Source organism: Protopterus annectens, chromosome 2.part0 (genome assembly GCF_019279795.1).
Source record: "Protopterus annectens isolate FY-2018-M chromosome 2.part0, PAN1.0, whole genome shotgun sequence".
Taxonomy (NCBI): domain Eukaryota; kingdom Metazoa; phylum Chordata; order Ceratodontiformes; family Protopteridae; genus Protopterus; species Protopterus annectens.
This window is the reverse complement of record NC_056728.1, coordinates 840,969,078-840,985,111: the sequence shown is the minus strand read 5'-3', so window position 1 is coordinate 840,985,111 and position 16,034 is coordinate 840,969,078. Positions and strand designations below refer to the sequence as shown.

The window sequence follows — 16,034 nt, the reverse complement described above, 5'->3', positions numbered from 1 at the left end:
GAAAGGTCATCAAAGAGCTAAAGAAAAGATGCAGCATTATCTTGTATGTCAGAAACAAGGACCTTGAACCTCTTAGTCTCAATTAACAATGAAGATTTGGAAAGGGGAAGAAAAAGTCTCCTTGCTAGCCCTACAGGGGGTGGGGGCCAGCACTCACTAATCAGGCATTTGGTAGGTGGCAGGCAACTGGCCTATCAGCAATATCGAAAGCAGCACCAGTACACAATAGTCTACATAGGCCTACTGGTTGGCAGTCTACCCTTCATGGCATGCTCACAACCATTCCACACCTTTTTAAAACATGAACAGGGCATATAGGTCCAACACCACAACATGAAACCTGATCCCACCATTCAAAGAAGCACTCAGGAGTGTCCTTAGCACTCAAATCCATTTTTTGTCAGAAAAGCTACAAATGCAGACCAGGGTGCTGCGCACAGTTTAAGACAGTCGAAGGGCAATTTACAGTATTCAGCATGAATAAAGTAAGGTCTTAAATACAGAGATAAACACAAAGTAGGTTGCTACTTGACACTGTCACCTAATTCCAGTCGGCTCCAATGTTTTGTACCTTCTTTATGTCCTGATCAACTTTCCAATGTAAGCAAAAATGTTCACTTTGGGAAAACATTAGTCTTCTACTTTAGTTTGAACAGCAGAGAAGTAGTGATACAGTCTAGTTTCAGACACTTCAGACTTGCAACAGTGCACCAACAGATGTTGCAGTATAATTTGCAAACATTGAGAAACAGCAAATAGAAAATGAATCACTCGTGAGGTCTCCATACAATTTGTGGTTAAAATCAGACTCGCTTCTGGGAATTTAATTCTACCATTCAAAATATAATTTAACAGAATTGGAGAAATGAAGTTTCATACAACACTACACTAATATTACAACTTCATTTTCTGTCCTGCTCTTAAAATGCATTTTCTCTGGCATACAAAGCATCCAGGGTCCTATTTTCTAAGACACTGTTTCACTTGGGCAGTTTCCCCTTAACTTTCAAAAAACTGAATGATTCTCTGCAGCCAACACAAACGCGAAACACATATCAAAAAAAACTTTTCTTCCACAATGGAAAAGTGTGCCATTTACTTTGTCAAACCACTTGCTACGACTGATGTTTAGGGGTAGGCTATATCTGTTTATTGACCATAAGACTCAAAGTGGACACAGCCCTTTATCTGCAAAAGCCTAGGCATTAAAGTACAGTTGTATAAAATGTTACCATAACAGCAGATGTCCTTTCCTTCACTGTTGCAGTATTCTTAACATATGGGATTCCCTGCCATGGAAGCCCAACATTGGCCAGTATATCTAAGCCTACTGTTGCTTTAAGGTACACCGAATGTTACACACACGGTTCTCGTGCAACGTAGAGCATAAAGGTGATGTCCAGATGTACCATCCTCAGAACTGATTACCCCAGTAGTACCACCAGTCTAAGGAAACCCAAGAGGTAACCAGTATATCAAGGAAGGAAAAAGACTGGGGGAAGGAGGGCAGGAGTGAATATTGCAACAGTAAGGGAAAGGACATCTACTGTTACGGTAATAGTTTACACAACTGCACTATGTCTTTTCCTACACTGCTGCAGCATTCCTAATGAACAGGAGAGTACCAAAGCTCAAAAAGAAAACTGGGAGGAGGAAGCAGCAGTGCAGCCTAAGAAACCATGAAGAATGGCCCTAGCAAAAACAGCTCCAGCTCTGGAGATATCATCCAACTTGTAGTGCTTGGTAAAAGTATGCAGAGAGTCCAGGCAGCTGCGTCAAGAATACAATTAAGATCCCATACCAGGAGTGCCAACTGGCAAAGATAAAACCTTGTTCTTCCCTGTTTATATACCATATCGCTGTGGTATTGTTTGTGAATACCTTGAGAGGCCCTGAACAGAAGAGAGGATGAAAAGCCTGAAGAGCCAGCATAAGAGCTCACATCTCTGACATTGATGTGCTCCTGCTGATGAGGTACACCCCCTGTAACCTTTAGGGAGCCAAATCTTGCTCCCCATCCCACATCTGAAGCACCCGAACAATTCCTGAGAGGGAAGAGGGGGACGGAAAAGGGAATCCTGGAGTTAGAGGCAAATGCTGGATTCACCAGTGAAGTTCCTTTTAGAGACCAGAAAGAAGAGGAAAGTACAGTTTTGTACCTACCATAAATGTAGATGTCCGAACTGGATAGCATCTGCAGTCATAACAAGTGGGTTGTCCTGTCGTCAGGCAGCCCTGCAGTCGGCCGGATTCCAAAGTCCGGGTCCGGCTTCGGCTGATGTCGCACTCCACCCGACGTCATCTCTGTTGGTCTTCGGGTATAAAAGCATCAGCCGACGCCATTTTCCTCAGTGTTTCTTGCCCCAGATGCCAGTAGCCCTCTTGCAGGCTAAAATTTTGGATAGATGCCAATGTTTCCAAATAGATAGAGGTAAACACAGCAATAAGCATATATGTACATATATACAAACAAATACACCATAAAGACTCCCCAACAGCTAGCTATTAGGAGGGTAAACACCCTAGGAGTACCACAGAGGGGAAGGAGGGAGGGTAATCCTGACTGCAGATGCTATCCAGTTCGGACATCTACATTTATGGTAGGTACAAAACTGTACTATGTCCTTCATGGATGCATCTGCAGTCATAACAAGTGGGTAGAATACCACAGCCAACTAGGGGAGGAGGATAAAAGTAGATTATGGTGTGTTTAGGATCCCTTGCAGTACAGCAGTGGCAAACCCTGCTCGGGATCTGGAATATAGAGGCAAATTATAATGCTTGGCAAATGTATGCACGGAGGTCCAAGTAGCCGCCTCAATAATGTCTTTGGTTGCCACTCCTCGTAAGAAGGCTGTGGTAGTGGCTGTTGCCCTTGTAGAATGAGGTCTTATGTTCTGTGGAATTGGTTTTCCATGGAAGGAGTAACAGTATCGTATGCAATTTCCTATCCATTTGGAGATTGTCTGTTTGGAAATAGCTTTTCCTTCCCTTCCTGTTGCATAGGCTACAAAAAGTTGGTCAGTCTTTCTGCTATTTTTTGTCCTGTCCAAGTAGTAGCGTAGCTGTCTATGTACATCCAAGGTATGCAGTATTCTTTCCCCTCTGTTTTGTGGGTTGGGAAAGAAGGTAGGTAGGTGGATTGCCTGGTTTAAAGACACTCTGGATACCACCTTGGGCATAAATGTAGGATTAGTCCTCATGGACACTCTATCTTGGTGGAAGATTAGGAAGGGTTGCACTGCCATTAAGGCCTGTAGTTCTGAAACCCTCCTTGCTGAAGTAATTGCCAGTAGGAAAGCAGTTTTCCATGATAGGTGTTGTAGGTCTGCTGTTGCTGCTGGTTCAAAGGGTGATAGTGTCAACTTTTCTAGCACAAAGTTTAAATCCCAAGCTGGTAATGGTGGTTTCCTTGGAGGTTTTACATTCTTGATTCCTCTGAGGAACTGCCTGAGCAAAGGGTGCGAAAAACAGGTGGATCAAAGCTGTATTCTGCTGAAATAGCTGATGCATGTATCTTGATGGAGGAGTAGGACAGGCCTGAATGAAGACGCTCGCCAGATACTCCAGAATGTTAGGCATATCTATGTTTGACACATCTTTTCCTCTTTCCGTACTCCAAATGACAAACCTTTTCCATTTTCCAGCATAGTTCCTTCTTGTTGAAGGTCTGCGTGCTTCAAGAATAATGTCTTTAACTCTTTGGGAAAGTTCTGGATTAGCTGCTGCTATGTGATGTTCCATGCAGTCAGTTGCAGCGTTTTTAGGTTTGGATGTATGATGCTGTAGTTGTTCTGAGTTAACATCAAAGGCATCAGGGGTATTGGCCACATATTGTTCCGAGACATGCTCTTCAGTAGTGGGTACCAGTGTTGTCTTGGCCAGTTTGGAGCTATCAGGATTATCCTTGGACGTTCTTCCTTGATTTTTAGTAGTACCTTGTGTATCAAAGGAAGAGGTGGGAATGCATATGCTGTTAGGCCTTTCCAGTTGAAGGAGAGTGAGTCCACTTTCCATGCTAGAGGGTGGAATGTCCTTGTGCAGAATTTTTTGATCTGGTGATTGAGAGGTGATGCGAATAGGTCTATCTGTGGCATTCCCCATTTCTTCGAGATGGTCTTGAAGATGTCCGGGTGCAGCTTCCATTCGTGGGCATCCGAAGTGGTTCTGCTTAATATGTCTGCTAGAGTATTGTCTTTCCCCGGTACAAATATTGCCTGTAACTGAATGTTGTAGCTGAGTGCCAGGGTCCACAGCTCCAAGGTCATTCTGCATAGGGGGTATGAATGAGTGCCTCCCTGTTTGTTGATGTACCACATGACTGTGGTGTTGTCTGTCCTTATCATCAACTGGCCCTCTTTGAGAAATGGTTTGAACTTTTGGATTGCCAGTTTTACTGCCAGCATTTCTTTTAGATTGATGTGCAGGTAAAGTTGATCCTGTGTCCACAATCCTTGCACGCATTTGTCCAGCATGTGGGCCCCCCATCCTAGGTCTGAAGCGTCTATTGTGATGGTCTGGCTTGGTTGACATCTGCGAAAGGGTAGGCCTGGGTTTGACTGGCATGCCTGAGCCCACCATAGGAACTCCTGTTTTAAGCATGGAATTAGTGGGATTTCTGTTTCTAGACTGTGTCTGTGTTGGGACCATAAATTCTTTAGGTACCACTGTAGTTTCCTCATATGTAGTCTGGCAAATGGGACCAAGATTATGCATGATGCCATGAAGCCCAAAGCCTGCAGAACTTTTCTTGCTGTTAACTTGTTCAGTTTTGTTAGTGCCAAGAAGTAAAGAGGAAGTTCTTTTGTTTTTCTGTAGTCAGGAATGCCATTTGTTGTACTGTGTCCAATTCAGCCCAAGAATGTCCTTGTTTGGGATGGTATCAGCCTTGACTTTTGTAAATTGACTGTGTATCCCAGTCCTTGTAGCAAGTAAATGACCCTTTGTAAATCTGTTGTCAGCTTGCTTTTGTTGTCCCCTTGTAGCAGGCAGTCGTCCAGGTATGGGTAAATTTGAATTCCTGTAGTCTGCAATGGGCGATTACTGATGCCAGGCATTTTGTGAATACTCTGGGCAGTAGATAAGCCAAAGGGCAATGCTGAGAATTGATAGTGCTCTGATCCTGCAAGAAATCTGAGGTATCTTCTGCAGATTGGTCGAATGGGGACGTGCAGGTATGCCTCCTTGAGATCTAGAGTTACCAGCCAAGACTCCTTGCCCAGCATGGGAAGAAGTTGCTGTAGGGTCAGCATTTTGAATTTTGGGACAATGATGTATGTATTTAAGGTGGACAGGTCGAGAATTGGTCTCCAACTTTTTTCCTTTCTTGGAACTAGGAATAGTCTGGAGTAGAACCCCTTTCCTTGTTCTGCTGTTGGCACTCTTTCCACAGCTCTCATGTTTGCTAACTTCATTATCTGGCGCAGAGCCTCTGTTTTTTGATTTGGAGGTAGATTTGGCATTCCTCTTTTGACTGGTAAAGTGTGGAAGTCAAACCGTTAACCTTGATCTATGGTTTGTAAAATCCACTTGTCTTTTGTTATGTAGTGCCAGTTCTTTGAAAATAAGGTTAACTTTCCGCCTAGAGGAGCTGCTATTTGTTCCCTGGTAGGCGGATTTAGGATTAAGTCACTGTGGTTGTGCTGATGTAGTGGCAGTGGCTGTGTCTGTGCCTCTGTTGTTACCTTGCCACTGTCGTCCTCTGTAGGCACCTCCTCTGGATTGGTTTCTGCCTCTGGAACGCCTATTCCTGCCCCTTTGAAATTTTGTGGAGTCAGGAAAGGACCAATTTTGGCAGGCCAGTTCCTGCTAAACCTTGGGGTTGAACCTGCAAGAAATCTTTAACAGTTTGAACAGATTTTGCCTTTTCTTCCATTTTCTTCATAACCTGCTGGGCAGGTGTACCAAACAAACTTGTCTTGTCCATAGGAGCATCTAGCAACTTAGCTTTAACATGATCCGGTAAAGCTTGTTCCTTTAGCCATGCATGCCTTCTTATCACCGTGCCTGTCATGGCTGATCTAAATGAAGCCTCCAGTGCATCATAGCCACATTTTAAGGAATGGTTGCTAACCTGTTGTATGTTATTTACCATCTCTAATACATATTTCTTATCAAGAGATTCATCAGTGGTTAGTTTTTTAGTTAACTGATCAAGCATAAACTGTTGGTATTGTATCATGTGAAACTGACAGTTTAAAGCTCTAGCTGAGAGAGTAGCTGAAGTGTAGACCTTTTTACCCCATCTGTCTAGTGACCTTGCTTCCCTTTCAGAAGGAATAGGGTTTTAGCTGTGGTCGCTGCTACTGCCTTGGGACCCTGGGATATAGTTTCTGGGTCTGCAAGTGGGGCCTTGTAAAGGTGGTGATGAGTATCTGGCACCCTGTAAAATCTGTCTGGTTTGGCAGGGGCTGGGGTAAAGAATCTGGAGCGGAGCAAACATCATTGAAAGCATCATCCACCACAGAGAGAACAGGAGGTATAGCTAAGGGCCTGTGCTGTGGGAGGTGCAGAAAGGTCCTAAGTCTTTTCTGGAGTCTGAAAAATCCTGTTGCTGCCATTGGAACTGTTCTCGCATGGCATGCAAGGTTTCCCCAAAGGAGAATTCTTCTGGTGGGGAAGCAGCTGGAATGGATTCTTCAGCATCAGAATCTTCAAAATTGGAGAAGGGAGCCTCAGGCTGGTCAGTTATGTCTGATTCATCAGCAGAATCATCAGAAGACACTGGCTCAGGGGCCTCTGCCCTAGGTCTCTTCTCTGGGGGCTGAGAGGCCCTGTCTGGGTGAGATTGAGATCCTCTAATTAAAGAAATTAAATCTTCTGCCAAAGAAAGCATTTGAGAACTAGAAGAGGGCCTGGATGTGGGGGGTTTAACAGGCACTGATTTAGTAGTCTTGGCTGCTTTAGCCCTGGCGAAGGCCTTAATGGACATGGCAGCTGGAGGCCTAGCAGCACCACGTGCTGGGGTAGAGATATCCAAGGGGATGGTGTCTGATAAGTCAACCACCGTAGTGGGTAAAATTTCTGAGGTCGATTCAAGAGTTGTAGCAGGGGCCTCAGTTGTAAGAATAGGTTCAGCTATACTTTGAGCAGTTTTCTCGGTTTCGGCCTTAACAGAGACACTCGCGGTTTGCTTTACCGTGGTTTCGGCCGAAACCGCGGACCGCGAGTGTCGGTCTTTATCTTTGCGTTTTTTGGGGGTAGTCGGAGGATCCGACGGCATAATGTACGCAAAATCAGAACCGAAAAACTGTTCTGCAAACTCCGACCGACGCCTAAGCGTTCGTCGGTTGAAAGAGGCACAGGCCGAACAGGCTGCTACGTCGTGGGCTGGGCCTAAACAAGGCAGACAGTAAGAGTGGAAATCTTTATGAGGTATTTGTTTCCCACAGGTTAAACAATTGTTAACTTTTTCTGACATCGGCTGAGGCAAGAAAGAGTCCCCAACGGGGTACTTAGCTTTAGAAGTCTTCGAAGTAGTATTCGGTAGAAGTAATCTCTGGATCCGACCGACCAGCACTTGCGAACAGCTTCTGCTTCGGGCGCCACGCGGCAAGAAAGACTGAGGAAAATGGCGTCGGCTGATGCTTTTATACCCGAAGACCAACAGAGATGACGTCGGGTGGAGTGCGACATCAGCCGAAGCCGGACCCGGACTTTGGAATCCGGCCGACTGCAGGGCTGCCTGACGACAGGACAACCCACTTGTTATGACTGCAGATGCATCCATGAAGGACATCTACAAATTCTAGAGGATGTGCATGTTGAAGCCAAACTGGCTTCAGAAACCACTGAAATTTCTCATGTAGAGTTTGGCCACAGGAAGCTTAGAAACGGTGGGTGCCATGAAACCCAGAGATCTCAGAAACTCACTGGTTGTAATGGAGTCCTGAGGAATAAGAGTTTGAAAGAAGGAAATGAGAGTCAAGATCTTCGGAGGAGGCAGGGATGCCAGCATAGGCACCACCCGAATCCTACAACCCCAAAAGACATGACCCTGAAGAGTCCGAGAAGACTTCAAGAAATTTATTGTGAACCCCAGGCACTGAAGAAGGGAGATGACAAAATGAAGATTTTGCCAAAGAACCTCTGGAAAGGATGCATGAGTCAACAGGTCATCCAAGTACGGAAATATTTGGATCCCCTGAAGCCTGCAAAAAGCAACAACAGGAGAGAGGCATTTGGTGAAAACCCTTGGGGCAGCAGAAAGGGCAAAGCAGAGAACTGAAAATGCCAGGAAGCAGAGAAATGCAAACCTTCCTGAAAAGGGGATGGATCAAAATATGGAGAGAAGCATCCTTCGGATCCAGAAACACCACATAAGCCTGAGGAAGCAAAGGAGGAAAGAGTGTCTGATGGGACAACATTCGAAAGGAGGGTGCCCTCAGAAAGGATTAAGACTAGAGAGGTCTAGAATTGGTCTCAAAGTACCCTCTTTTCTGGGCACTAGAAATATTCTGGCGTAAACCAGCCTTCCCCTTTGGGACACAGGTACCTCTTGATAGCACCCACAGTCAAAAGGTCTTGAAGCACCTCTGGGGGAGAAAGGAAGTTGATCTCAAGGAGGTTGAGGAATAACCATAAAAGATGGATGGGATTTCCACACCATGAAATACCTCTGCTGAATAATGGACAGAACCCAAGAATCCTGCGTAATCTGAAGCCAAACAGGAAGTGAAATAGAAAGGTGAAGAGAAAAAGGAATGCGGCTGTGAAGAGGCTGATAGTCATACAGCACCTGGTTTATCAGGAAAGGAAGACTTCTGTGTCCATGAAGTTTGAGTAGCCTTAGCAGGAGAAGCCCGCTTGCCACTCTTTTTGCCCTTAGCAGGAGGGTGAGACTGTCTGTGAAGAAAGGCTGGCATATTGGGGTAATTTCTCTGATATTTAGGCAGAGGAAGTCCTGAAGAGACTTAAACCAGGAACTACTTCCCCAAACAAAAGTTCATCAACAGAAGCGTCCATCAACTTAGCCTTGATATCATCAGGTAAAGGTTGAAGCCTAAGCAATACCTCTTCATCACTGAACCAAAAGCAGCAACCCTGGAAGAGGCATCTGCTGCATCATAACTAAACTTAAAGAACCACTTCAGAGGAAGTCCCAACAAGGAGAGAGCAGAAGTTTTACCCTCAGTCTGGGAGATAAGAAATAAACTGACAAGCTTGAGAAAGAAGAGCCAACACATACCTGGACATATGGGTCTGACAGTTAATAACCCTAAAAGCCACAGTAGCAGAGGTGTAAACCTTCTTACCTAGCCTTATCAGAAGGCAATAATCTGGGAGAAAGAAGCAATTGAGAAGGCTTGTCAGAGGCTAGAGACACCAATGAGGGGTTAGCAGCAGGACATTTGTACAAAAGGTTACAATCCTCAGGCACCCTATAAAAAACTATCAATCTTCTTAGGAACAGGGAACAGAGAATCAGGAGCTTTAGAAGCATTAGAAAAATCATCCAACAAAGCAGCCAAAACCAGAGGAATAGCAGAAGGTTTTGGAGACTCCATCTGCAACAATTCATAGTACCTCTTATGGACGTCCGATACCTGAGCACAATCACATTTAAAAAAATTCCATCCTCCTGGTAACTGTGTCCCCAAATGAAATTTCCTCAAAGGTAGTATTAGGACTATTAGATTCCTCTACCTCTAACCCACAGTCTAATGGAGAAGGAATTTAGGAAGAGTAAGCAAGGGATTTCACATCAGACTGACTCATGTTAAGTGGGCCTTTTTTAGGGGAGAAGACCACAGGGGTGCAGGACCAGAAACCCTCTGAGTATATTTTAAAGCTATTAAAGCATTAAGCAAACCCTGAGTAAAAGGCCTGCCACTTAATCTGTGGACCCCTAGTAGCAGGAGAAACATGCTTTGCTTTTTTTCTTCTTTAAAGGAACATGCATCTTATAAAACTTAGAAGGTTGACACAGGATGGCTTTCAATAACTGTAGTAGGGACTTCTTATCCAACTAAGATATGCAAAACACCCCTAGGCCCCCCAAATAATTAACCGTAGTTCCCCATGAATGTCCGAAATGGAAGGCTGCAAAGCCTCATTGGACGTGCTGCCAGCCAGATCCTCATAGGCCTCCAACCCAGTCACAGCAGAGGATTCCAACAAAGCCGAGTGAGCCTCCTGGTTCTCACCTTCATCAGGAGAAACGCCTGGTGGAGGGCTGGACAGCAGAAGATTCCAGTCTAAACTTTTTAAACTTTCTTCCCTAACAGCTGACCTTTGGGGCGGGAAGTTCTTCCCTTGTATCTTTAGCAAGAAGCTTAAGGCGCTGATTCTCAAGACAGAAAGGGAAAAAAGCCTACTTCAAAGGGTTTTTGATGCGAAAGCCTGACAAATCGAACAGTTTGTATGGTCGTAAGAGGTTTGTAGTAAAAAAAGACATTGTGGCAGTCTATATGGGGAATCTGTCTCCCACACTGGCATTTACCCTTCCTGGATGACATTAACCCCACCCGGAGCAACAAAAAAGCTAAGAAAAAACAAAACCCCAATGGGGTACTTACCTGCAATGGCTCAGTAACAGCAAGACGATGCAGGCATTCAACATGCAAACAAACTGTTCAAACTGGCAGAAACGACAAGCGTTCAGACCAACGATCTGGAGATGCATTGAGACCGGTTAGCAAAGAAGTTCTGAGGATGCTATGTCTGGATGTTCTCTTTATGCCATACGCTACACAAGGAGCTTGTGTGCAACATCCTGCATACCATAAAGCAACCATAGGCTTTGGTATACTGGCCGGCGTTGGGAATCCCATGCATTAAGAATACTGCAACAGTGAATGTAAGGACATTGTTCCAATACAAACTTCAATCCACAGAAAATCACTGCATAACAGTCTGATAGTACGAGGAAATGTGCAAGTCATGCGTTTTAAATAAACTATATCAAGGCAAAAAGGAATAAAATACTTGTACAGAATATGCATTCAGATAAGTCTTCTGATTCTTGCAATGCACAGCAATATCAGGTAAACAATGCCACAGTAAAACCTTCACATTAGGCTGAGTAACACCCTTTATGTTAAATTTTAATTTTGTCAAATGATCATACATCCACTACTCCTATCATTTGATATTGTGTTGCACAACATCCTTGTTTCCAACACCGCTTCAGCATGAACTCTAAAACCCATCTAGCTACTGACTTCTTTCTAAATGGTTATGCTAGACTCCCATATCTTTTTCCTTCTTGGCTGGTGGCATTTAATGAAATTAGCTCTTAATTCAGTGTGCAGCTCCTAATAAAGCTTCCACTTTCCTTAAAAGGAAGTGGAGCACTGATGAGTTAACCTCTGGCCTCCACAGAGAAACTTCCTGCTAAAGAAGCCTGCCAGCATCAGACAGGGGAAATTAAACCTGCCCCCCCCCCCTTCTCATACTATCTTTCAAAGGTGTGGGTGAACATCCCTGACACTTCTGCTTCAGAAGCTTCACTTCCACTGTTACACCAATGTATACAACAAAGGATTACACAGACCCCACAGACTAGCAAATAGAGTTACAAGGACTACAATTAGGGGAGAACAACGTTAAGACGTACAAGAAAAAAACAGTAAAAAAAGGTAAAGAACAGTCTAAAAGGGATAAAAGCATAAAGTCAGCCTTCCCTTCAAAAGAGAGATCCTACTTTACAGCCAGTCTAAATTTCTCAGATCTTTGCCTTCGGCTAGGACAGTCTTTAATCCACAGTCTGGATATAACATGGCAAAATGAGTTTCCCCTTGACAACAGGTACATGTCACTTAGACTGCAAAGCAAGTCACATCTACTGGGTAAACAGAGAATGCAGACCTATATAACAGTATGTACAATGACACCCTGTTATCTTACAGCAGGTTGATCCAAGTAACTCTGCAGTGGTTAGGACTCGATTCCAAGAGACCAAGAAGTGGGATTTAACTGACTAGTCATAACTAAAACTACATACGTGTACTGTACACATACACATATATACACACACAACACCTCTTCTGAAGTGGCTCTGAACTGTTAAACAAATCCAAAGTTGGCAGTCTTATTCTTACTCCTTCAGTATTAATACCAAGTTCCCACACATCTCAAAACTAGACAAGCTAAAGTTGTTTTGTAATAAAGTAATCATCAAACCTTGGAATTTAAAATCTTCTGAACTGGCTCTGAATCATCAAACACAACAAATCCAAAGTTAGGCAGCCTTCCTCCAACTCCTTTTGTGTTGATACGAAGTTCCATGACATTTCCAAAACCTGAAAGGAAGCAACACTAAGTCAAAGAAAGAATGCATGCATGTTTTTTAATGTACCATAATAAGAGGTTTGGCTCCTCTCAGATAAAGCTCATGGATATATATATAAGCATGCTTAGTAGACACCCATCTGGCTCAGAACTCTAACAGATAGCAGGCCAAAGTGGCTAGCCTGAGAAGGCCACCACTCCCCTGTGGGACTTAAAGGAGCACTAATATGATGGAAACAGAAGGAACTACATACTTCAGAACAGTGGCACCAAAAATTGGACATTTGTAAGCATAACAAAACTATCAGTCTACCCTCCATCAAATGGGCCCCACTAAAGCATGAACTACAAGTTAGTCTCTGCCAACAGTCCTATTTCTTGTGGCACTAAAGACTTAATGGGATAAAAGTTAAACCAGGGACAGTACTCTGTGCACCTGCTGTGTCTGTCACAGCACCAACCCCACGCAAAGAGTACTTTTTCCACAAACACTTCTGCTGACAGTTTTTAACTGGCAAGTACTGACAGGCCATATGATCCTGTCTACAAGTACAATTCCATTCAGCTGCAACACAATGATAACCATACAACAAATATTAAAGCAAAAGGTGGAAGGATATAGGAAACCAACTGAAGACAGAGAAAACTGATTCAACTACTAGTACACAACTTTCATATTCCCCCCTCGCTCTCCAGTACATTATAAATATATAGGCAAACAGTAGGTTTTGCCTCAACTGTTTTGGAAGTAGGAAGAGAGCATTCTCTGGGTAATCCCTGTAGCAAGGAACCCTCCCCGCCTTTTTACCAAAGACTAACCTTCATCATGCAATGTCTAATGAAATGTGTTGACTAAAGTAGCAATCTCAAAGCTATTACACCTTTGCAAATGCTGCAGCAGATGCTGTGGTAGAATAGACTCTCTACTTGGATGAATTATTAACACTGAATACAGAAATAATACAGATGGTAAGTCATTTAAAAATCTCACTACAATGACCACAAAGACCATTAGTGTTAAAGGAAGCAAACTCACCTTCATTTCAAATGTTAGCCCTAGAGATATAGCTTTTTTCAATTTACCCATAAGTTGCAATATCCTTTTTACCCCACAGGAAATTATTACATGGATGGAAAATAAGTTAATCTAGTAACTTTTTTTTAGCACTTCAGCAACACCCCCCCTTGTTGGATTATCATACTGACCACTCAACAGTCCCCATTTTTCTTCCCTGAAAGTTGACAATGATATAATGAAGTGGCTAAAATTGCAGCAAATAATCTCTTCAGAACCCACCACTGTATACAGCACTAAAAAGCCTAAATTGGTTAAAACCAGTAGCAGCTAACATACATACAGTTTATCACCTATAAAAATCATCTAGCATCCATCTGTTAGTCCAGCACTAAATACCCTACTACATAACTATGGTCTAAATCAATCATTACAATCTAATGACCAAAAACTCCTCTCTATCCATAAAACTATCAAAATCTGTGGGCATGACCTGTTAACTAACAGCATGTTGCTAAGACCTGAAACTCCTTACCTGTATCCGTTAGGTCAATACTTTTCCTCCAATCCTTTAACTCATTACAGCCAATTGGCACCACCAAAAATCCTACTGATGCCTCCAAGTGTCACACATTACTTGTACATATTTGCATTAATAATTCCAAAACCATGCTACATACAAAGTATTAAAATATTTAATCTTGAAGCTTACAAAATGGCAAACTGTACTGATATTAGACTCCTGCCTAGTGCAGTTAAGAGGTGCTGAATATAATTTGTATACTATTTATCTGCATTGTAAAAATCTTCACATTTCAATAAACCTCAATAAATCAAGTCACACAGAGAACTGCTTAGTCTCACATGAAAGCAAACAGCTGTATGAAGAAAATGTTGGCAGTATTTATGTTGCTTGAATGGTTACTGAAATATCCAGTTTAAGATCTAAAAATTGAATGAATGCAAGGTTATTTTGAGCTGAACAGATTGCCATTTACATTTTAAGTAACACTTGTGGTTTTACAAATATGAATATTTAAACTCCAAGGCAATAACTTCCAATTTTTTTTTAAATTAGACCATGCCCACTGGAGTTTGCATATAAACTCAAAACATCTCCACTGAAAGACTTCCTAACCAAAATCTCTCTTTTCCTGCTAAACCCCAGGATAAACCATATCCCTAAAAATAAAGTGCAGAATAGTTGTGTAAGAAAGTACAGTTGCGTACACTTACCATAAATGTAGATATTAGAGTGAGTGCATTCACTGTTGCAGTCATTACATTTGGGTAATCTGCTGGCAGGTTGCCCTCAGTCGGCCTGAATTCCAAAGTCTTGGGTCCTGCATCGGTTGCTGTCTCCTCTTCCATGACATCAGGTCGTCAGGGGTATAAAACATGCAGCAGACGCCATTTCCATTAGTTTTTCTTGCCCCCGATGTCAGGTGCCCCCAAAAAAGGTAGCAAAAAAAAATATATAAATAAATATATATATATATATATATATATATATATATATATATATATATATATATATAGGCATCAAAATAAACTTTACCTTCATCTACAAGCAAATGCACCACATAGGTTGTAGAAGATAGAGAAGGAAAGATAAACTCCAGAACGACAGGGGGATGGTGGGAGGGTAACCTGGACTGCAACAGTGAATAGACTCGAACATCTACATTTATGTTAAGTGTACATAACTGTACTACGTTCTTTGTGTTTCACTGTTGCAGTCACTACATTTGGGTAGAATCCTAAAGCTATGGTTGGGAGGCTGGAGCTAAACAGCATTAGGAGAGGCTATAAGGCCCTGCAAAACTGCAGTGGCAAAGCCTGCCCTGGATGTAGAGAAGAAAGGCAAATGATAATGCTTTGTAAAGGTGTGAACAGAACTCCAAGTAGCAGCCTCTAGAATGTCTTTGGTTGGTACTCCCCCTTAGAAAGGCTGCTGAAGTAGCTGCAGCTCTGGTGGAATGAGACCTAATGCCCTTGGGCACAGGTTTACCATGGTGTAAATAGCAGAAACGGATGCAGTGGCTTATCCACTTTGAAATCGTTTTGAAATAGCCTTGCCTTCTGATCCTGCAGCATATGTCACTAGTAATTGCTCAGTTTTTCTTAGAACTTTAGTCCTTCTTAAGTAGAATCTTAGCTGTCTGTGTATGTCCAAGGAATGCAGAATTCTCTCCCCCTTGTTCTGTGGATTTGGATAAAACATTGGCAGATGAATTGTTTGGTAAGAGCCACACTGGAAAGCACCTTAGGCATAAAAGTAGGATTTGTCCTCAGAGATACCCTGTCTGGGTAAAATATGATAAAAGGCTCTACAGCCATGAGGGCCTGCAGCTCTGAAACTCTTCTTGCTGAAGTAAATGCTAGCAGCAGAGCTGTTTTCCATGATAAGAACTTTATATCAGTGGTAGCAGCTGGGTCAAATGGAGGCAGGGTGAGCTTTTCCAACACATAATTGAGGTCCCATTCAGGCAATGGTGATCTTCTAGGAGGCCTTAAATTTTTGGCTCCTCTAAGATACTGCTTTAGTAAATGATGAGAAAAGATTGGTGGCTCTGTATTGTAATGAGCCAAAATGGCAGAGGCATGGATTTTAATTGATAAGAAAGAGAGGCCTTTGTCAAGCATCTCAGTTAAGTATTGCAATATCGGAGGAATATTTGGTTCTGCTGTATCAAGTTCCTTGTGCTGGATTCCAAGCAGAGAATCTCTTTCATTTGTCAGCATAAGATTTTCTAGTACTAGGCCTTCTGGTTTCCAAAATGACATC

At 42.9% G+C, this 16,034-nt stretch overlaps 1 protein-coding gene across 1 annotated transcript in view; it reads right to left on the bottom strand.

Moving 5' to 3' along the window:
- The window catches only part of G3BP2 (G3BP stress granule assembly factor 2), a 1,493,999-nt gene that overhangs the window by 109,181 nt on the left and 1,368,784 nt on the right, over positions 1–16,034 (bottom strand). Inside the window, exon 12 of the mRNA XM_044061106.1 lies at positions 12,124–12,242. Within this exon, the coding sequence (XP_043917041.1) occupies positions 12,124–12,242 (119 nt within the window). The remainder of the gene's footprint in view (positions 1–12,123; positions 12,243–16,034) is intronic.